A 24,592-nucleotide genomic window follows, 5' to 3' on the forward strand; every position below is an offset into this window, starting at 1 on the left:
TCTTAAGTGTTTTGTATGAGAGAACTGTGCCACCCCTGCAGATATCCATCCAACAAATTGTTTCTCGAAGGAAATGAAAATTTCATAATCATCACAAGTGTAACATTTATAATTATTACATTACCTGGGCTGTGCACATTGTTAGAAATAAAAAAAAAACGCTCGCGCTGGACCCGAGTACTCTTCAGACTGGCTCGCTCCCCCAGTATGAAAGTTTTTTGTCTTGTGCACGTGGATTTAAAAAAAAAAAAAATATATATATATATATTATTTATTTATTTTACACAATAAAAAAAATTATTAGCGTAAAATAAAACATTTAAACGTTCATAATAAACAATAGTAAACAAGAATGTAACCAAAACAAAACAAAATAAAGACAGCCCATACCGGGAATCGAACCCGGATCACTCTGGCCATAGGCGGACGTGCCTACCACCAACTCTGACAATTCTTTCAGTGAAATTTAAGGCTATTGGGTGCTGGCAGGCTGTTCTATGAGGCTGGCTGTTGCCGTTTGAATTCGTCCTACGCCAAGTCGTTTTTGTGGTTTATTTCGCATTTAGGTCCCAGGTAACATTATGAAGTTTTAATACGATCAATCGGACCTATTATCAAGTTAGTGTATCAACTTTTGAACGAACTGCGCCCAGTAGCTTCCCAGCAATAAGCTGTTAAGTGGAGAAAGAAACACACACACACACACACACACAGAGACTCACACACACACAGACACACGATTAAAGTCTGCTGAGCCCAAGTACTAGCGTACTCGGGGATAAACAATAGTAAACAAGAATTTAATTAAAAAAATATAAAAAAAATAGATCGCCCATGCCGGGAATCGAATCCGGATCACTTTGGCCATAGGCAGACGTGCTTTCCACCAAGCCACCAACTGGCTGGCTGTTCTATTAGCCGAACAGCAGTTCTATCCCACCGCGAATTGCGCCCACCGCCAAGAGTCGTTTTTGTGGATTATTTCGCATTTAGGTCCCAGGTAACATTATGAAGTTTTAATACGATCAATCGGACCTATTATCAAGTTAGTGTATCAACTTTTGAACGAACTGCGCCCAGTAGCTTCCCAGCAATAAGCTGTTAAGTGGAGAAAGACACACACACACACACACACACACACACACACACAGACTCACACACACACAGACATACGATTAAAGTCTGATGAGCCCAAGTACTAGCGTACTCGGGGATAAATTTATTGTGAACAGTCAGTTTCTGTCTATATGTGTTTCTGTCTGCCTGTTTGTTTGTCTCTTTGTTTGTCTGTCAATCTGCGTATCTATCTATCTACCTGTCTGTCTACCTGTCTGCCTACCCTTCTGTCTGTCCCCCTGTCCTTCTGCGTGCCTATTAGTCAGTCTATATGTCAGTCTGTTTTTGAGTGTTATGTATGAATGTTCTTAACAGCATGAAAAGACGCCAAATAAACCATGCACTGTACAGTAAAGTGCACACCTAATAACTATTCCTAATCTTCCGTGACCTAGGCCTGCCAGCGTTTCTTTACTTTATAGAAACACTTAGAAAAGGTTTTCAAAGGATTTGCTTTCGAGCGTCCGAGCAGCCGAAATCACTGTGCTTGTTTGCTTACACACGAGCCCCGAGACGATCCCCATGCATGCGACGTTAGTTGAAAGAAGCTTTTATCCGCACTGAATGTCGCTCAGCCAGGAAAGTAGCATTCGTGTGTTTGTGTGGGTGGGTGTTGGTGTGTGTATGAATGTGTGTGTGTATGAATATGTGTGTGTGTGTGTGTTTGTGTGTGTATGTGTGGGTGTGTGTGTGTGCGTGTGTGTGTGTGCGTGTGTGTGTGTGTGTGTGTGTGTGTGTGTGAGTGTGTGTGTGTGTGTGTGTGTAAGTGTGTGTTCTATACATACTGTCAGTTTGTCACTCAACTTCAAAAACACCCACACAAAAAGTGGTGTTTCGGTGAAGGGTTGCAAGTACATATCAATAAAAAGTATAACTCTTTGTGCACTTTGATGACAAAATATTAACTTTCATAGCTAAAAATCGTTGATGAAACTCTACTATTGCGGGAGCAATAGCTGGAAAACAAAGACTCCCCTCGGCCTCAGTCCTATCAAACACGACAGCGTCTGCAAGTTCGCGAACACCTGACGGATTTTTTATCCTCATCATAAACCTTAATCTGACAAAAATGTAAAAGAAATAGCCGTGTGAAGAGTTTTGAGGTGGAGAACAGCACTTGCGTTTTTTGGCAACAGTGTCCTATCAGAGATCGTGCTTCACATTGGAATTAACTCACTTCCTTCTCCTACTCACAACCACCACACAAGGAAGGTATATAATAAACGCACTGATAGTACAGGCTTTAAGCCCTGTCGAGAAAATGGGTGCTACTTTACTGAGACCAGAAGTGTTTCTACTATGGAACATGTTTGCTTCAAATGTCTGTGGCATGGGGAACTTCGGTAAGTCATTTTTTATGTTCAAATAAATAAGTGTATGTTAAACTTGATGCCAAGCCAGTGTCAGATTCAAGCATTGTTCTGGTAAAGGTTAAGGGGCTGACGTTGATGCACTGGTACAGAATATAATACGTAAGGTCTAATTCTAAAGAACGTACTAGTACAGCCTTCTGATTTATTTCTTCTTGTGCCATGGCAGTAAAAGACTTATTACGAACTTTAAAAAAAATGGTTGCTCTCCATTGAAAAAAACTAGTAAGGGGTTTAATGTCAGAGGCCTTGGCACTAATCCAAAAGCAGACAACTTGTTTCACGAACGAAATGAAACTTTCCTCGGTACAAACAATTTCATAATCATCACAAGTAAAACATTCATAATTGTCACAGTGACTGAGTTAAGCAAATCGTTACATAGAAGTCCATTACGAACCGTGAATCTATCATCAGGTTTACGCAAAACATATTTGAACCGAATACATCAGCACAGTGCTATCAATATCACAGGTGTCCATCATTATCTACGACGAGATTTAAAGGAATCATGTAACTTCATCACCAGATACAATACAAAACACTCCTGGAGCAAGATCATTACGATGGGTGTCTTCGAGGACACTGTCTGCTTTGTACTGGGATCAAAACGATTCATTTGTTTGATCCTCGATATCACTGAAGCACCTCCCATGCATTATAGGCCAAGACATGTAATGGACATGGTCAGTCTGTTCAACCATGTTCGTTCTCGATTTGTGGACGGTGGGAGCTGAATAAATGGAGGAAACATGTACGTGCTAAGTAAATTGTTAATGTGCTTGTTGAATAAATAAAGTAATTCGCGTGCGTGCTGAATAAATGATGTATTCAGGGTGCGTTCTGAATAAATTGAAGAAACAGGGTGCGTGTTGAATAAATAGAGGAATTAGTGTGCGTGCTGAAAACAGGGAGGAAAGAGTAGAGGAAACAGGGATGTATTTTAAATACACGGAGAAAACAAACGGATGCTTCAAACCCATTACCCGTGGTGCAATTCTTGCAGTTCAAAAGGCGTTTTCAAACAAAACTTGTGCATTTTATCTACACTGGTTATAATCTTCCCCAAATATCCGAGGCATACATTACTGCTTTATAGGATTCACACACTTCAAACATTCTTTGGCTGTACATTTCTTCGTTTGACCAACATCTGCACGTTTTCATCATATTCGCTGCTTTTATGAATAAAACAGCTAAATAAGAGGAACCTTCTCGTTCAACAGCTCCTGCTGCCTTCCATCAACAATTCTGGGTAGGTTTTGTTCCTGCTATATGACTGACAAATCCTACAGGTTTAGCTTTCCCGACAGTTATTTTCAGACATATGGAAAACTGACATTTAACACATCAATTTGACTTTTAAAGAAAGCTTTTGAATTGTCTAACAAATAAACAATACATTGTCATCAAATGTACACATATATATTTACATGTATATTTATTAATTTATATCTGTATCTATGTATATGATATACATTTATGTACGTCTATATCAATGTATCTCTGAAAATATCTTCCTGTCTATATGTATGTCTGTTTGTCTGTCTATCAACGTATCCATCTATTTACCTGTCTGTCTACTTGTTTACCCGTCTGTCTGTTCCTATGTCCTTCTGCGTGCCTGTCAGTCTGTCACTGCTTTATTCTGTGTGTCTATCTGCATATGTATCTGTCTCTGTATACGTCTGTCTTTCTATCTCTATATTTATCTGGCTATATGCCTGGCTATCGAAAAACCTGTTTGTCTGTCTGACTGGCTATCTGTCTGTCTGTCTGTTTGTGTATGTTATTAATAAATGTTGTTCTTAAGTATGACAAAACAGCTAATACAGCATGCATTGTACTGGACCGGCACGGTTGGCCTAGTGGTAAGGCGTCCGCCCCGTGATCGGGAGGTCGTGGGTTCGAACCCCGGCCGGGTCATACCTAAGACTTTAAAATTGGCAATCTAGTGGCTGCTCCGCCTGACGTCTGGCATTACATGGGGTTAGTGCTAGGACTGGTTGGTCCGGTGTCAGAATAATGTGACTGGGTGAGACATGAAGCCTGTGCTGCGACTTCTGTCTTGTGTGTGGCGCACGTTATATGTCAAAGCAGCACCGCCCTGATATGGCCCTTCGTGGTCGGCTGGGCGTTAAGCAAAAAAAAAAGAAAAAAAAAGAAATGCACTGTACTGTTCATTGTGCACCTAATAACTATTCTTCATTTTCCGTGCCCCGGACCTGCCAGCGTTTCTTTACTTTATAGAAGCACTTTGGACAGATTTCAATGGGTTTGCTCTCGAGCGTCTTAACTAGCAGCCAAAATCACTGTGCTTGTATGTTTACACACGAGCCCTGTCAAGATCCTCACACATGCGACTTTAGTTGAAAGAAGTGACTTTTATCCGGACTCAATGTCGCTTAGCCAGATGAGGGGAAATAGCGTGTGTGTGTGTGTGTGTGTGTGTGTGTGTGTGTGTGGACGTGTGTGTGTGTGTGTGCGTGTGTGTGTGTGTGTGTGTGTGTGTGTGTGTGCAGTGTGTGTGTGTGTGTGTGTGTTTGCGTGTGTGTCTGTGTTGTTGAATACTGTAAATTTTTCACTGTACTTAAAAACGCTTAAACAAACTGGATTTTGTTGAAATGTTGTAGTTACATTACAGGGAAAAGCATAAACCTACAGTCATTTCAGTCACACAATACAAACCTTCAGCCTAAAACATCTATAACGCGAATCTGCAACTCCACTATCAATGCACCCATTTGCTTCCATAACACCGAGTTTCCTCAGCCTTAGTCCTATTAGACACGTCAGCGACTGCAGAGTATGAGAAAATCTGACGAATATTATTCTCAAACTTGCCCCACAATACAGACTTAATCTGACAAACAATGTGAAATGACTAGCCGCGTGATGTTTTGGCGATGTAGTGCATATAGGGGGGTGGGCTCTGTGCCAATATTGTCCTTTCAGGGTGCATGTATAACATTGGTATTCACTTCCTCCTTCTCTTCACAGCTAGCATACAAGGAAGGTAAAATATAACGCGATGTACAGGCTTTAAGTCGTGTGGAGAAAATGGATGCAAACATACTGGGTCCCAAAGTGTTTCTACTATGGAGCATGTTTTCTTCAAGTGCATGTCACTTTGGTAAGCAACTTTATATGTTCAAATGAATAAATTATGTGTATTTCAAACGTGATGCCAAGCCGGTACGTACCAGATTCAAGCATTGTTCTGCTAAAGGATTAGGGGCTGCCTTTGATGCAATTGAACAGAATATAATATGTAATTCCTATTTCTAAAAAACGCCTTTGTACCGTCTTCTGATTTATTTCTTCACATGTCATGGAAGTACGAGACTATTTATTACGAAACATTTTTTTAACAATGGTTAAAAACTAGTAAGGTATGTATGCAGATCTGTTATATCATTTTCAATAGTCTCCTATCTTTGTGTTTAATTCCGTGTGTGTGTGTGTGTGTGTGTGTGTGTGTGTGTGTGTGTGTGTGTGTGTGTGTGTGTGTGTGTGTGTGTGTGTGTGTATGTGTCCGTGAAATTTGTGTGTGTATATATATATATGTGTGTGTGTGTGTGTGTGTGTGTGTGTGTGTGTGTGTGTGTGTGTGTGTGTGTGTGTCTCTCTCTCTGATCAGAAAGAGAGAAAGAGAGAGTTTTGATTTATTTCACTGTCTTTCTCCATCCCCCCTGCGGTGTGTGTGTGTGTTTGTGTGTGTGTGTGTGTGTTTGTGTGTGTGTGTGTGTTTGTGTGTGTGTGTGTGTGTGTACGTGTGTGTGCGTGTCTATGTGCGTGTGTATGTGTGTGTGAGCGAGGCGCAAATAGTCAACTCATAATAATTAAGATTAGGATGATCACATCATCAAAATCTCTCTCTCTCTCTCTCTCTCTCTCTCTCTCTCTCTCTCTCTCTCTCTCTTGCTCTCTCTCTCTCTCTCTCTCTCTCTCTCTCTCTCTCTCTCTCTCTCTCTCTCTCTCTCTCTCTCTCTCTCTCTCTCTCTCTCGCTCCATTCATATCCCATTTACAAGAAGACGCGCGGGTTCATAGGCGCATGGAATTAATATATGTTAAAAGTTGCTTAAAAGTGAATCTAGATTTAAACAATATCACATCATCTAGGTATATATTTAGGTTATAAGATAAGAAAGGATGTACAGTTATATCAGTGTCATATCATATATAAGTACTTTCTATACCAATATCAAAAATTTAAAACTATGAACAACATCACAAAAATCTTATAATACTGACTTATGATAATAACAACGCACGCACAAACGCACGCACACACACACACTCTCTCTCTCACACACATACACACACAGGCACACACACAGAGTATGGGGAATGGAGAGTGTCGTGTTCCGAGCGTACATAAACAACACTCACATCAGGTACGTTCATCTGGTTTACTTGTCTAGCAAACTGCTACAGATGACAACAATACAAGGTCGATGCGGTAAGCCATGCCTAATCAGTGTCCCGCGTGCATGCCAGAGAGCGAAGCGAGTATAGGCGGACAGGCACCGTTGCACATGCGCGCCCCATCACATGACCGACCGAGTTCGACCGACACGACCCGAGAGGTACCGAATACCGTCACATCTCCCCCCTTCAAATAAAAAGATATAATGATCTTGATGAAACGAAACGTTATCGTTATCATTTAAAATTAAAGTTCAATAGGGGTTTCAGTAACGAATCTTTCGACCGGAACCGAAACAGTCATTGTTTATTTGCTGTTGATCTGCGGAGTCGATGGTTCACTCTTCGAAGCGGGACGGTGGTCTCACAGTTCGTCCGCTGCGGGTTTTGATGACCGGAGTCGACGTTTGCTGCCCTGGGTTAGGCGCCGCTGGAGGACGTCGCGGGGACCCAGGCGTCGGTGGAGGTTCCGGAGAACGAAGACCTGGCTGGTCTGCATTGCGCTGGCTTGGCGTTTCAGGAACAGGACTCTGTTGGGTTGGGACAGGGTAAAGGACAGGGATGTTGGTCATGGTAGGCCTGTCTAACACTTGTCGGGAAGACAATCTGAGGTGTCGTCTGTTCCGACGATACTGTCCCCTTTCTGACCGTATCTCGTAGGACCGTGGTGCACATTGACGCAGGACTGTTGCTGGTTTTCCCCAGGACTTTTCGTGGTCTAGTTTCTGGAGAACAGTGTCACCTGGTATTAGTGGCGGCAGGGTCTCTGTCCCATGACGTCTGTCGTGGTCACTCTTGTTTCTGAGCTTTGCTTGCTCGTCCCGCGCCTTGATCGCATCCCTTCTGACCGTCTTTGGGATGAGATTGCTTGCGAGAGTAGGGAGCGTCGTTCGCATCTTTCTTCCGAGTGCTAGCTCCGCTGGACTCGTTCCTGTTGGCGTCGTAGGTGTAGCCCGGTGACTGAGTAGGGCTAAGAACGGGTCTTCTTGAGCGAGAATCTTCTTGGCCTCTTGTACTGCTCGCTCGGCTTCTCCATTCGACTGAGGAAAGTATGGACTGCTAGTCGAGTGAGTAAACTTCCATGCTGCTGCGAAGCTCTGGAACTCTGTTGACGTGAACTGAGAACCGTTGTCCGTGACGACGACGTCTGGTATTCCGTGGTGTGCGAAGATGTTCTTCATCCGTCCAATGACGACTTCAGATGTCTCTCTCGGAAGATGAGCGATTTCAAGATATCTTGAATAATAGTCAATCAGAACAAGATAACTCTGTCCCTTGAAGTCACACAAGTCTGCAGCAACCATCTGGAATGGTCTGTCTGGGAGTTCTGTTGTCATAAGTGGCTCACTTCTTTGGGATGGCTGCTTCTCTTCGCAGTGTTGACATGCTGACACTCTTTGCTTGATGTTTTCATTGATGCCTGGCCACCAAACTGTCGACTTTGCTCTTTCTCGACATTTGGTTATCCCGAGATGGCCTTCGTGAATCCGGTTCAGCATTTCTTCTCTCAAGACCTGCGGAATGACGATCCGGACGCCTCTGACGAGAAGACCTCGATGTATGCTGAACTCCCCTCTGAATGCGTAGTAGTCTTTTAGAGCTGGCTCTACGTCAGTTACGTACCTGGGCCAACCGTTGGCCGTGTAGTGTAGAGCTGCTTTGACGACAGGATCTTGCTGACTCAGTGCTGCTATCTCGTCTAGTCTTTTGTCTGAAACCGGCCATGAAGATTGGACAGCGTCGACGTGAGCTTCCACATCTTCCGCCAGTAGTGTGGCAACATCGGCTCTGTCTTCCGATGTCTCTTCTCTCCCCTCTTGGACAGGCGACTGAGGACTTCTTGACAAGGCGTCGGCCACCACAAGCGTCTTGCCTGGTGAATAACTTGCTGTCAAGCTGAATCGCATCAGTCTCATCAGCATCCGCTGACATCTGATGGGCGTTTCGTCCAAATCTTTGGTGTTGATGAGAGGAATGAGCGGCTTGTGGTCGGTTTCGAGCGTAAATTTCTCCAGACCGATCAGATAACGTTCGAACTTTTCGCACGCCCACACAGCAGCTAGACACTCCTTCTCAATCTGGGCATACCCTTGTTCCGTTGATGTCAGAGTTCTTGAGCAGAAAGCGACTGGCTTCATCTTCTCCCCGTGCTGCTGCAGGAGTACGCCGCCAATACCGTAGCTGCTCGCGTCAGCACTGACCGTTGTCGGCTTAGTCAAGTCGAAGTAAGCGAGGGTAGGAGCTGCTGTCAGGAGCTCTTTCGCTTTTGAAAACGCAAGTGTCTGTGGCTTTCCCCAGTTCCACGCCTTGTCTTTCTCCAGCAACTCGGTGACAGGCTTCAAGACTGACGACAAGTTTGGCAGAAACCGTCCCAGAAAGTTCATCATGCCCAGAATTCTTCTCAGTTCTGTGACGTTGGTCGGGTCAGGCATGTTGATGATGGCATCAATCTTCTTCTTGTCTGGTCTGATTCCGTCGGCGTTGATCACGTGACCAAGGAACTCGATCTCTGACTGCTTGAAGCTGCATTTTTCCTTGTTGAGCTTGAGCCCGGCCTCGACAATCTTCTTCATGGAGCTCTCAAGATGCTGCTCGTGTTCTTCATCTGAGTTGCTGTAGATGAGAACGTCGTCGAAGAAACAGATCGTGTTTTCTTCTCCCTTCAGGATCATCTCCATCGTACGTTGGAAAATCTCGGGAGCGGAGGATATTCCGAACGGAAGTCTTTTGTAGTAGTACCTTCCGAATGGCGTGATGAAGGTTGTGTACTTGGCAGTTTCTGGGTCGAGAGGAATTTGATAAAACCCCGACGTTGCGTCCAGCTTGCTGAAAATCTTCGCTCCTTTGAGTCGATGCAAAATGTCGTCGAGAGTCGGAATCGGGTACCTCTCCCTCTTGACTGACAGGTTCAGCTTTTTCAAGTCCGTGCAGATCCGGACCGCTCCAGATTTCTTCAAAACTGGCACCATCGGAGAACACCAATCTGTTGGCTCGGTTATTTCCTCAATAATTCCGGCCTTCTTCATCCTTTCCAGTTCTTCTTCTACCTTCTTCATCAAAGGTATGGGTACTCTCCGAGCTGTGTGCAGACTGTAGGGCTGGCTGTTCTCTTTCAAGACGATCTTTGCCGGTGGGCAATTGACTGGTTGCTGGTCCAACTCACCGAACGCTGGCTGTATGCTGTCGAGACGTTGGACAAGTCCCATGCGTTTACAGGCTTCTCTGCTTAATAAGCTCTCTGTCTTGCTGTCGACGACATAGATATCCAGGTGAAACTCTTGACCGTTGATGTTGGTAGTGTCCCTAAAGAATCCTATGCAGGATATCTGTCCGCCTGCGCCGTGCATGACTGCACAGGTGGGGATAAGTTTGGGACACGGGACAAGGGTCAGGTAGAGGGATTTGGAAATGATGGTCACATCTGCACCTGTGTCGATCTTGAACTTGATCTTGCGACGTCCAAATGATAGGTCAGTGTACCATGCTGGTTCAGCTCCCTGCTTGTGTACGACACCCATGTAGTACACTTCTTCTGCGTCGACAGCGTTGACTTGCTTGGAACGGCAACAAGAAAAGAAATGTCCGTACCTGCCACAGCCGTGACACTGCTTCCCTTTTGCCGGACAGTCACTGTCTTTCTTGTGTTGTCCACGTCCGCAGCGTGAACATGATGCATCACTTCTCCCCTCCTGAGGAAAGCGACGACCGCCACCACGCAGATGACGAAATCCACCCCTGGAACCGGCGTGCTTGGTTGCTGGACCGCTGCTGCCACTGTCACAGCTGGTACCTGCTGCACCTGCACTGCCGCGAGGGCGTCTGTTGAATCGCTGCGTACCGGTGTGTACAGCGTCAACACTGGAACGTTGCTCAGACAGCTGTCTCTTGACTTGCTCGTACTGCCTGGCTTGCTTAATGGCGTCTTGCAAATTCAGGTCTGCTTGCATTTGTAACTTTTCTGAGAGTTCTCGGTCGTTCACACCAAGGACGAACCTGTCGCGAATGGCTTCGTCGCGGTTATGAAAATCTGCGTGCTCAGAAAGTTCGTACCTGCTCTGTAGGGCTCTGACGTAAGGTTCGATTTGCTCGCCGCTGTGTTGGCTTCTGGTGTTGAAGACAGCTCGAACGTGTATGACGTTCTTTTGTGGAACGAAGTGCGTGTCAAATAACTTCAGTACGTCCTCCAGTTTTGCTTCGTCATTGTCCTCGTCATATTCGAACTGTTCGTAGATCTGTTCGGCTTGTATGCCCATAGCATAGATTAAGGAACTGACCTGGACTGAAAATTGTTCTTTGTCTAGTTTAGAAGCAACCCTGTAGCGTTCGAAACGCTTACGCCACGTGAGCCACTGGTCGGGCCTCCCAAAGTCGAGTGGTTCAGGCGGTTTGAATGGCATGCTCTTCTTCTTCCGTACGACTATGCTCGACTATTTCAAAACTCACGGTTGGGTAAAGAATCCCACCGCTGCCACCATGTCGTGTTCCGAGCGTACATAAACAACACTCACATCAGGTACGTTCATCTGGTTTACTTGTCTAGCAAACTGCTACAGATGACAACAATACAAGGTCGATGCGGTAAGCCATGCCTAATCAGTGTCCCGCGTGCATGCCAGAGAGCGAAGCGAGTATAGGCGGAAAGGCACCGTTGCACATGCGCGCCCCATCACATGACCGACCGAGTTCGACCGACACGACCCGAGAGGTACCGAATACCGTCACAGAGAGAGACAGAGAAATAAATCAAAACTCAGAACTTCATATCAAGGCGACTCAGAAGCGAGTGTGTGACTTGCCCCACTCACAAACCTTTATCAGAGACAAATGTGAATTGAATAGCCGTGTCAAGTGTGTTATTGTTTTTTAGTACAGCAGAGTGCGCTTTGTTACAACAGTGTCCTATCAGATTACGTGTTGCACATTGAAACTCACTTCCTTCTTCTCATAGCAGCCTGCACACAAAGAAAATGTATGATATAACTCGTTGTACACGCTCTAAGCGCTGGGTGGAAAACGGGTGCAACTTTACTTATTGAGACGTGTTTGCTTTAAATGTCCGTGGGATGGGCCATTTCGGTAAGTCTCTATATCCCATGGCCTTCCTTCTTTATCTCTGTTATTCTAGTGAGCAAATATTTACAGCTATTGTGTTTTCAGCGTAGCAATAGGGTCCGATATTCAGACGAGACAAGTATAATGCCGACGAGTCGAAGATGAGTCGCATTATACTTGCTCGAATCTACACACACACACACACACACACACACACACACACACACACACACACACACACACACACACACACACACACACACACACACACACACACACACATAAAAACACACACGCCCGCTCGCGCGCGCTTTGGCACACTCACACACACGCGCGCTTTGGCACACTCATATGGAAAGCCGTTTGGCTCATAACCTATACGCGCGTAATAAATAATTCATACGCGCGTAATAAATAATTCATTCGCGCGTAAGAAATGATTCATACGCGCGTACTAAATAATTAATACGCGCGTAATGATTGATTCATACACGTGTAATAAATAATTCATACACGTGTAAGAAATGATTAAATACACGTGTAATAAATATTTCATGCGCGTGTAAGAAATGATTAAATACACGTGTAATAAATATTTCATGCACGTGTAAGAAATGATTAAATACACGTGCAGGAAATAGTTTATACGCGTGTAAGAAATGATTAAATACACGTGTAGGAAAAGATTTAAATACACGTGTATTTTAATCATTAGATACACCTGTAATAAATTAAAACTTGAATCGGAAAATATACGACTTCGCAAACCTTCTAAAGTGACATTGACGTTTGCCGCTTCCGCCATCTTGAGCTGTAAGCGTGCAAAGCGAGGCGATGAAGACGCATAGAGTGTTTTTCATGTGGATTCCCAGTCCGAGTTTTTAAGTCGCTTAACCACGTGACTCCTGCATTTTTAACGCTTGTATGAAATATTTATTACACGCGTATTTATTCATTTCTTACACGTGTATGAAAAATGTATTACACGTGTATTTAATCATGTCTTACACGTGTAAGAAATGATTAAATACACGTGTAAAACATTGTTCATACACGTGTAAGAAATGATTAAATACGCGCGTAATAAATAATTCATACGCGCGTAATAAATAATTCATACGCGCGTAAGAAATGATTCATACGCGCGTACTAAATAATTAATACGCGCGTAATGATTGATTCATACACGTGTAATAAATAATTCATACACGTGTAAGAAATGATTAAATACACGTGTAATAAATAATTACACGTGTATTTAAACATTTCTTACACGCGCATGAAATGTTAATTACACGTGTATTTAATCATTTCTTACACGAGTATGACATATTTATTACACGTGTATTTAATCATTATGCTATTCCATAGCATAAGAAAAAAGATAAATTACACGTGCAATAACATGTAGTATTCTGTTTATTCTACATACTGTACTTACGTGTATTTTACTGAAAATGTCCTGCAGTCGAGGCAGCTAAATTGAAGACGCTTGTTTCGGAACGTCGATCTCTTCTAAAGCCTCGTGCAATCTATTACGTCAGAGCAAAGAAACGTCACTCTGAAAGTGTGGCGTGACGTGTTAGTTCTAAAGATTCATCGAGGGTAATTAGCGAGCGCAATTTTTGTTTCTATAATGACGTTTGTCTCGGTGACTTTGGCATCATAAGCAGTGAAAAAACAGGTCCCTGCCAGACTTGCTTGACATGACCTCATTTACATGATATACACACGTGTGATTTGAACGATTATTATCTCACGGGTGTCTCTCTCACGTATGTAGGATAATACGTATTATATTCTGTACTAGTGCATCAAAGTCAGCCCCTTTTCTTTTAGCAGAACAATGCTTTAATCTGATACTTGCTTTTCATCACGTTTAAATTATACTTATTCATTTGAACATATAAGTGTAAGTTACACATCCGTTCATCCATTGTTTCGTGGTATCTTGTCGAGACTGGGTCAATGAGTATGATGACGTCACTCGAAGCTCTGCCGAGAGTGACGTCATTAAATGTATTCACCCCGTTGAGACAAGATACCACGCGATTCCATGGATGAATCGGTGATGTAACGTATATCTCCTATGACCCATCAAAGCTAATTCTTGTTTCGAAATGCCTTCACGAAGAACAAATACTTTTTAACGACATAATCGTCACCACAAGACAAGTGTTATTTACTATGTTTAGTGTCTGCTACGAATCTAGGCCTGGTGCTTGACATGGAGTGTAGAAGCTCTAATCCGTCCCTTCATTGACCGGCAAGAATGCACAGTCCGCTGTCATTTTGCCACTGGTCCTTGTTTCTTCTTTTCACTTTTTTTTTTAACATTGTAAAGATATCCGAGAAGAGTGCTTCAGCTTTTTCAAGACACGGAATGAGCTGTCACTTTCGAGTCTAAAAGGATAAGACAGAGTTATGAACATAGAAGACCACACAGCGGAAAAGAAAATCATTTAACGCGCATGCAGACATAAAAAGTCGTGATGAAGAAGTTATACACAAAACGAAAGAAACTTTGACGTCATTTGTTTTTGTTCGATCAATTCCGTCTTTTAAATGTCGTTGATCTGTGATCCGACCTGTCATAGCGTGAGTACCCAACACTTTTTTTCTTCTCTTTTGGCATTAAAGCTGTGGAACATTCGCTTGTTTGTCTCAGTCGTGTAAGAACAGAGTTTGCTTCCGCAATCGCTTTGGTCTTGTTGATGACGGCTTCATACGACAAATCAGCAAACCTATCCTTGGAAGAAATTTCTGTAAAAAAAACACAGTCTAACAGAGGGCAATGATACGCTTGCAGTTTGCTAAAGAAATTAACTGTCTGTGGTTAATTTCATCCGTTTAAAGCCCCAGTATGTCTCAAATGGTTTACAAAACGATTTAAATCTTCCAATGAAAAAAACCAGTTCTAACTTTATGGAACACACTTGCAATAGCATTTAATAGCATTAAATGAAACCGTTCGTTTGAATTGCTATTTAGCTCGCGTAAACCACACACCAGATTTCGTGGTTTATCTAACCCCTGAGCCATCGTGAATCCGTGTGATCCACTTTCCTTTTTTTCACAATTTAGTCGTCAGTTTGTGATTTCAATACGACTGGCTGTATCTGCAATAGCACGTTATTGTGTACCTCTGATTCTAAAACGCAACAAACGGCTGCGAGTCACACGAACTTGTCGGCGGCGGCTGGCTTCAAAGAAAGCGAGCGCTATGCAGAAAAATCGTCTGCTTTGAGACACGACCTTTCGTGACCCTGCTTTCGGGCTACTTTTTGTAACACTTTCAAAACTTCGAATTGTACTGATCTTGTCTTGATGAAAACAGAAATATTTTATGATTTAAGAATGTTTGTGTTACAAGCTGTCAATTTATCATTTAGATTTTAAAAGTTAGTTCTAGCGCCAAAACGAGGCGCCTGATTGTAGATCAGACGGTCCACGAAAATAAAATCTTTGAAAATGTCTCACTCCAGACGGAAAGCAGACAGGATGTTCCCGTTCGGTGAGCGTTCAAATGGAAGGGTGTTTGTACTGTGTGTACTGACAGTATCTGTGATGGTTTTCGGGATGCTTACTGAGCTTTTAATGTATGTCGAAACGAGCCATACGGATTTAAGATAAAAGCTTCCATGAATTGTTTAACGATAGGAACACAGATGAGGTCGCAGTTTGCAGGATGAAACTATGAATCGATACGACCTTCCATCGCCTTAATTGTGAACAGAGGGGGTTTATGGTCAGAATAAAGAGGTCAAATTTGCCTGGCTCCCATTCAAAACGTCACCATTTCATTCAAGATTTCCTTTTTTCTCCTTACTTCGACTGCGCAGGATATTTGCTTAGGTCAAGGCCAACATTAAGGCCTACTGAGCAAATATCGCGCTATATAGCTATTCTGATAGACACGTGAGGGGAATCGGGGGCTGTGATTGAATGGTCTCACACATCCCTATTCGGATCATCGAAGGATATTCCCACAAAAGTTGGCAAACTTCCGTTGGAATATCCTTTGGATATTCGTAATAACAAAGACGCATGGTTCCAGATTCTTCGACGTGTATGAAGTAAACGCATACCTGGCCAGGTTTGTTTCTGTGACTGGTCGCCGACAGACGATGCCATTTGCTCTTTTTTTTTTTACCGTACATGAAATACATTTTGTGTAAAATACAGGTCTTTAACAAGCAACAAACAAACCTTGCAAAATTCAAGTAGAGCTCTGCATTCTAGCAGACAGTTTTTCCAATCAGCGTTTTGCGCAGAATCAGCAAACTCTCATTTCCCTATGCAACGTCTATTGTCTGCATTGTTGAAATGAAGTTACGAGTCTGAAACAATAATTTTAGTCGCGTGTATGTGTTGTGCGGGTGTGTCTGTCTGTCTTTCTCTTTCTCTCACGCATATTTGTTTTCAATGTCAAAGTAAACGTTAATGCCTGCAAGTCAAAATATTTGTTTAACACTGTTTTTCTCACTCGTTCTTCCACTCCCAGGTCATGCGGCCCTTGACGTTCTCCTTTAAACTGACAGAAATCCTAGAATAGACTTACATACATTTGCCTGAAGTGACTGTCATGCATACCTGGAAACATCGATTTTATTTTGACAACAGATAAAGATTTATTAAAAGAATGAAAACAAATCTGTGTGAGTGAGAGAAAGGGGAGAAACACACATACACGCTCGCACATTCAGACAACGCACGGTAACGTCCTAATGCAAAAGATTTCACTCGAATGTTCTAATTGGTTTAAACATAAGTTTATTTTAACAAAGGTTACAATCATGACATGTATACAAAGTTCACAGAAACAGCAACAAGCTAGAAGCTTATAGTGATGTTCCTGCATGACAGTACAACATAAGGCGGTAACGGCTGAAAAATTTGTCTCAATAAACCAAATCTATTAATAACGTAATGAACGTTGCATAATGATGATAAAGAAAGACAGTAAAGGAAGGAAGGAGGGAAAGAAGACGAATAAAAAAAGAAGGATGGGTAGGAGATGTGCAGAAGTTAAAGTTGTTGTCCGGCTTGTAGAGCATTTATTCTGATTTACCCAAAGCGGCCTGAACGTTTAATGAACGAGTGTACGGTGGAAAAAATGTTCCTGTTCAAATCTGAGGAATGTTCTAATTGTATACTTTCTGAAGATACACTTGTATCTATTTTCAGACATGGCAGATAATGAACACTTTCAAACAGTGCTTACATATAACTCAACATGCATAATTTTTAGAGTACGATTTATTTTACCTCTTCTGATGCCATGTTTCAACATGGGGGTAAAGGTACGTTTTGCAGATATTTGCAGAAATGTCACGATCAATTGTTTTCATTTTTTTATATGCGATTATTGGGACCCTGCTTGGCATTGTGTCATTTTTTTGGTTGAAATCTAATGGATGCTCCAGGAAATATATTCATGCCAATTGAGAAATTGATATATTTTTAGCCAACAAAAACGTCACTCTATTTCCAACCATAGTGGAAAGGCCCGTAACAATAATTCTAATAGAAACGCATCATTTGTTGTTTTAGTGATAATGTGATAATGTATATAAACATCTAGGGCTGTTTTCAGTATTGTTGATAACATGTTCTGTTTGATTAAGGGTATTCAGCTGGTATTTCTTTGTTTTTCACTACCTATCTTATTCATGTTTTTATTACTTAGTTAGTGGACGAATTTGTTTGTAATGTATGTTTGATGGTGTATGTGTTTAATTAAGCAGTGTTGACTATGAATGTAGATGCAAATGCTTGTATAACTATTTTTTTAATTTTAAATGTGTCAAGCGCAAAGAGCTTAATTGTAAAATTATGATGTTGCGCTATGTAAATGCTCATTTATTATATTACTATTATTTAAGTTATTGAGACATCCCAGTGCACTAAGGGATTTATATAGCAAATCGAGAAAATTCATTATTGAACGCGTAAACAAGGGATTAATACAAATTCCAAAGTAGGTCTTGTGATTGTACATGATCGGGCAGAAGTCTCATTCAACTACCCAACCCTCGTTTATATGATTCTTGGCATGTCATCATTTTCAAAAATGTGTATCATAAAGTCTGTCCGATCTATTTCTCTCAGTTTTGTCATACAATGGAAGGGCGCTGGTTCTGTGCGAGGCTTAGTTTTCGAGATAGGTGTGACTGACGAAGAACAGGATGTCACATTCCAAATAAGCACGACTATGTTGCAGGTGAAAGCCGCTGAGATTGCATTTCTTCGGGAGGTTTCCGCAAAAATAGATATTACACGATTTGCGCGAAACAGTTGAGAAGCAGACGATCTCTGAGATCTCTGTTCGTCTCGTGATAACATTATTTTGTATGATAACGATTCACTTGCAAACCAAAGTATACAATTTGGTGTGTCAGTGGTAAATGTAAATAGAAATGTGTAATATTTATTTATTTATTTATTAAGGAGATTTCTATAGCGCATAACTAAAAGCACTATGCGCTTTACAATATCACTAGGTATAAGCACACGCAAACATACTCTGATTAAATAGAACTTAGCCTAACAAGACATACTAAGAACACTAAACATTTGAGTTCATACAAAAATAGAGAATTAAATTAAATACTGGACAAACGATTAACATAAGCTTAAGGCCTACACCGACTACAATGGACTATTTCAAGTAAAATATTTTAGTTAACTATAACAGGTAGTGCATAAAACTCCATAATCCTAAGAAGGTCGAACAAATAAAAAACATAAAAGACTATTTAACTATAATTACTTCATAAAAGATAATAAACATGGTATACAAAGCTGTAATTTTTAACAACAAATCTAAAAAGATTTTCATACAGACAAAGCAAACAAATAAACGTTTTTTTCTCGTGAAAATGTTGCGTTGTGCGGGTGTTTGGGTGGCCACGTGATGAACACAAAGCAAAGTGCGGGACGGACTCTGCTCTGTGCTGTAACACTGGCAAGTTCAAAACACAAGAAAAACGATTTCGTTGTGCGGGCAACCACGGGGGATGTATGTATTTTTCAAATGGTTGTAAAATAAAAAAACGCTCGCGCTGGACCCGAGTACTCTTTAGACTGGCTCGCTCAATAAATATAAATGTTTGGAATGTCTGTGGTGTGAATGTTGGTTTCTGACCAGAAATGCAGATCTATCTGTGGCCGATTCATAGATTCAACCTACAAACTGCGACCTCATCTGTGATCAGATGGCCAAGCAGTACGTGAAATTTTTTATTCTAAAGCCTTATGGCTCGTTTCGACAAGCATTAAACGGATAAAATTAACCACATGCAGTTTATTCTTCAGAAAAATGCACACAAAAAATGGGTTGGGTTCGGTGATTTGTACATAAACGTCTTCCTCGCGATAGATTCGCTTATCAACAGATGCATACATATATGCATACATTTCATCATCTGAAGTCCCGGTCAAAATCAGCTAGCCTAGAATGACCCCCCGGTCAAAACTGACTAGGCCAGTCAGTTTTGACCGCCCCTTCAATCTTCAAGAATGAGTACTTTAAGACCTTTTAAGACGAATTAAATGTAAATGTGGACAATATTTGGTGGAGAATGATATTGCAAAAAAAAAAAATAAAAAAAAAACCTTTTACTTTCAAAAAAAAAAAAAAAGTTTGGACGCTTCCCTTCAAACTTCAAGAATAAGTACATTAGGACTTCAGATGATGAAATGTATGCATATATGTATGCATCTATGTATCTCAACAGGTTTGCGGGAATGTGTCATTCAGGGCTAGCCCAGAATGACCTCCTGGTCAAAATCAGCTAGCCTAGAATAACCCCCCGGTCAAACTGATTAGGCCAGTCAGTTTTGACCCCCCCTTCAAACTTCAAGAATGAGTACTTTAAGACCTTTTAAGACAAATTAAATGTAAATGTGGACAATATTTAATAGAAAATGATATTGCAAAAAACAAAAAACAAAAAAATTTAAAAAAACTTTCACTTTAAAAAAAAAAAGAATAAAAAAAGTTTGGACGCTTTCCTTCAAACTTCAAGAATAAGTACATTAGGACTTCAGATGATGAAATGTATGCATATATGTATGCATCTGTGTATCTCAACAGGTTTGGGGGGATGTGTCATTCTGGGCTAGCTCCCAGAATGACCTCCTGGTCAAAATCAGCTAGCCTAGAATGACCCCCCGGTCAAAACTGACTAGGCCAGTCAGTTTTGACCCCCCCTTCAAACTTCAAGAATGAGTATTTTAAGACCTTTTAAGACGAATTAAATGTAAATGTGGACAATATTTAATGAAAAATGATATTGCAACAACAACAAAAATCGAAAAAAACATTTAACTTTTATTTCTAAAAAAAAAATGTTTCGACGCTTCCCTTCAAAACTTCAAGAATAAGAACATTAGGACTTCAGATGACGAAATGTATGCATATATGTATGCATCTATGTATCTCAACAGGTTTGGGGGGATGTGCCCAGAATGACCTCCCGGTCAAAATCAGCTAGCCTAGAATGACCCCCCGGTCAAAACTGACTAGGCCAGTCAGTTTTGACCCCCCCCCCCCCCCCTTCAAACTTCAAGAATGAGTACTTTAAGACCGTTTAAAACGAACTAAATGTAAATGTGGACAATATTTGATGGAAAATGATATTGAAAAAAATCGAAAAAATCGAAAAAAACAACCGTTTCGACGCTTCCCTTCAAACCTCAAGAATAAGTACATTAGGACTTCAGATGATGAAATGTATGCATTTAATGTATGCATCTATGTATCTCAACAGGTTTGGAGGGATGCTCCCGGTCAAAAAAAATGTCAGAATCATTTTCCACCAAATATTGTCCACATGCTGCCTGACAAATCTTTCCCCATAACCTCTCTCATGTTCTTTTGTTGTTTTTCGACTTATTAATTATGTCTCAATTTATGCGCAATATATGCACTAACTTTGTGCGAGTGTCTTATGTGCACTTATTACAATTTTATTTTTTTATTTATTTATGCTCTTTATTTATATAGCGCCTTATCCGAAGTTCAAACCGCTTTATGCCGTGTGAGATGGAATTTTTACACAATATATCACGCATTCACATCGACCAGCAAACCTCAAGCCTGTTAGGCGAATGTTCACCTTTCGCGGCCTTTATTCCAAGTCACACGGGTATTTGATGGACATTTTTATCTATGCCTATACAATTTTGCCAGGAAAGACCCTTTTGTCAATCGTGGGATCTTTAACGTGCACACCCCAATGTAGTGTACACGAAGGGACCTCGGTTTTTCGTCTCATCCGAAAGACTAGCACTTGAACCCACCATCTAGGTTAGGAAAGGGGGGAAAAAATAGCGGCCCGACCCAGAGTCGAACACGCAACCTCTCGATTCCGAGCGCAAGTGCGTTACCACTCGGCCACCCAGTCCACTTGAAATGAGATCCACTCTCCTCAAAAGTCTTCTTCTTCTTCTTCTTCTTCTTTTCCCCTTAAGCTAGCTGCTAGCTACGGCCGGGCCGCGACGGGCTGGTTCGGCGAACGGTCGCCGACGTCATCAAATCAGGGGATTCCCCTATTAGTTAGTACACAGAACTGGTTCGGTGGAATGTTCGCCGAGCGTTCGACGAGCTGGTTCGGCGTGGTTCGGCTGTAGTCGGTGGCGGGCTTAACTCCTATTCCTGTTCTCTCGTGCCCTTTCCCCACCTCCTGTATCACCAACCCCTTCCCATTTTCTGCTTGTCTGTGTATCTGGGTTTTTTTGGGTTTTTTTTTCTTCGTTTCCTGAAATGAGTTAATGTATTTATTCCGCCATCATGCTAACCCTTGTTTTGTAATTATTATGATTGCTTAAAATAAGCAGTATATGCTTGAGTATGTAATCATCCATGCATTGTTCTTGTCATGATTAAAATTGAATAAAGTTCTGTTTAAAAAAAAAAAAAAAGTATTGTCCACATTTACATTTAATTCGTTTTAAAAGGTCTTAAAGTACTCATTTTTGAAGTTTGAAAGGGGGGTCATTCTGGGCTAGCTGATTTTGACCGGAAGGTCATTCTGGGCTAGCCCAGAATGACACATCCCCCCAAACCTTATATATACGTAGTTGTATACATATATGCATAAATATTGTTTCTAAAGGTCTTAATGCACTCATTCTTAAAGTTTGAAGGGGGGTCAAAATTGACTAGGGGGGGGGGGTCAAAACTGACTAGTCTTAGCTGTCATATATAGCACGTTTTGTGTGATAACAGCTTTGGCTGTGGACAGAAACGAGTCCGTTTTAGGTGGCAAATTTAGAGTGAACGCTGCCAAAAGTAAAACAAGTCGCGTAAGGCGAAAATACAACATTTAGTCAAGTAGCTGTCGAACTCACAGAATGAAACTGAACGCAATGCAACGCAGCAAGACCGTATACTCGTAGCATCGTCAGTCCACCGCTCACGGCATAGGCAGTGAAATTGACAAGAAGAGCGGGGTAGTAGTTGCGCTGGGAAGGATAGCACGCTTTTCTGTACCTCTCTTCGTTTTAACTTTCTGAGCGTGTTTTTAATCCAAACATATCATATCTATATATTTTTGGAATCAGGAACCGACAAGGAATAAGATGAAAGTGTTTTTAAATTGATTTGGAAAATTTAATTTTGATAATAATTTTTATATATTTAATTTTCAGAGCTTGTTGTTAATCCAAATATAACATATTTATATGTTATTGGAATCAGCAAATGATGGAGAATAAGATGAATGTAAATTTGGATCGTCAGTTTTATAAAAAAATTTTTTTACAATTTTCAGATTTTTAATGACCAAAGTCATTAATTAATTTTTAAGCCACCACGCTGAAATGCAATACCGAAGTCCGGGCTTCGTCGAACATTACTTGACCAAAATTTCAACCAATTTGGTTGAAAAATGAGGGCGTGACAGTGCCGCCTCAACTTTCACGAAAAGCCGGATATGACGTCATCAAAGACATTTATCAAAAAAATGAAGAAAAAAAACTGAGGATATCATACCCAGAAACTCTCATGTCAAATTTCATAAAGATCGGTCCAGTAGTTTAGTCTGAATCGCTCTACACGCACGCACACACACACACACACATACACCACGACCCTCGTCTCGATTCCCCCCTCGATGTTAAAACATTTAGTCATAACTTGACTAAATGTAAAAAGAGAAAAAGCCTAACGGTTTTGAGGTTTGTGTTTCTGCAACTGTTTTGACATGTGCAAGTTATCCAGAGAGGGTGAATACAGCGAATGAAATTGTTTTGAGCGCTCTAGCGCCGTTAGTTTGTCAGAACAGGTGGTCCATACTGGGAGCCAGTCCAAGTTAGGAGCCCTTCCCCTAGTTCGAACAAATGGGTGAACAATATTTCATGGAACTGCCGTTTTTGTGTGCCTGTGTGAGCTCAGTTGCCAACTGAGACAAACTTTCGCATTCGGCTTTTCTTACCTCGTAACTCCCAGTGATGTTCCCAGGGGTCGGCCCTGGGCCGGATACCTTGGTCTAATGACCGGTACCTTGTGTCTCTGGCGGACAAATGTCCGATAAGTTTATGTCAGAGACGGACACTGACCGATCGTTTTATTGCCACGTCGGACATGGCAACATTGATCCGTTTATTTAGATCAGGCATCAGATGATACGTCTCCTAATCTCCGAATCGGCAACGTATTCTGTTGTTTGGTTTAGTAACTTCGCCGTTTGAAGACCGCGCAGTTTAAGAATTTCCGAAAGTTCAACTTCCGGTTGTATAGATTCTAGAAACTGCGAATGCGATCATGCCGCCTGCGAAGAAATTGAAACCTGACAAGGACCAACCCAAGCTGTGTTTTCGACAGTCAGATCATGATCAGTCGTCAAATGTGACTGTGACCGGACCCACTGTGACTGTGAGTACGAAAACGGCGACGACACCACCACGGACGTTTGTGCCTTCATGGCTTAAACTTTATCCATGGCTAAATTTCGATGGCGAGAGAAAACTGATGTTTTGCACAGTGTGCATTTCAGCAAACCGAAACAACAGCTTCACACGTGGCTGCTCGAATTTCAGAACAAGCAGTCTCGCGGATCATAGCAAGACTAATGACCATCAGACAGCCCATATTGTTCCAGGGTTACTACAAGACCGCGATCAGGTGCAGCAGAAAATGTTCACGGCAAAAGAAGAGGCTGCTGTTGTTTTAGTGAAGACAGTGCACTGGATGGTGATGGAGAACATTCCTTTCACCAAGTTTCCTTCGCTCATGGACACTTTGACAGATCTGCAAGTCCCACACATCAAGGAACTCCATTGTTCGGACCATGTCCATTACGATAGTAGAAAAAGTGCAAACGAAATGCTGAAAAGTATGTCGGATGCAGTGGAAGATCTTTTGCTTTCTGTTAAACACACACACACACACACACACGCACACTGACACACACACACACACACACACACACACACACACACAGAGACACACACACACACACAAGAACTAGAAGGAGGCAAGTTTGGAATACAATTACAATATATTTCTCTCTCTGGTGTGTGTCACAGTGTGTGTGTACCAAAGGAGGATGTGGACGGCTTATTTCTTTCCACGTGAAATGACCGATTGTTTTTTACAGTTCAGGACAAATGTCCTATA

General features: G+C 41.7%; 1 protein-coding gene across 5 annotated transcripts in view; it reads left to right on the plus strand.

The window, feature by feature from the left end:
* LOC138964183 (receptor-type tyrosine-protein phosphatase mu-like) overlaps positions 1-24,592 on the plus strand; it is a 315,123-nt gene that overhangs the window by 236,259 nt on the left and 54,272 nt on the right. The window contains exon 1 of one of the 5 annotated variants that reach the window (XM_070336076.1): positions 2,175-2,459. The exons of the other annotated variants lie outside the window; for them this stretch is intronic. Within the exon in view, the coding sequence (XP_070192177.1) occupies positions 2,378-2,459 (82 nt within the window). The 5' untranslated portion in view covers positions 2,175-2,377. Of the gene's footprint in view, positions 1-2,174; positions 2,460-24,592 lie in introns of those variants that run through there. 5 annotated transcript variants of the gene reach the window in all.

Source organism: Littorina saxatilis, linkage group LG4 (assembly GCF_037325665.1).
Source record: "Littorina saxatilis isolate snail1 linkage group LG4, US_GU_Lsax_2.0, whole genome shotgun sequence".
In the NCBI taxonomy this organism is placed as follows: Eukaryota; Metazoa; Mollusca; class Gastropoda; order Littorinimorpha; family Littorinidae; genus Littorina; species Littorina saxatilis.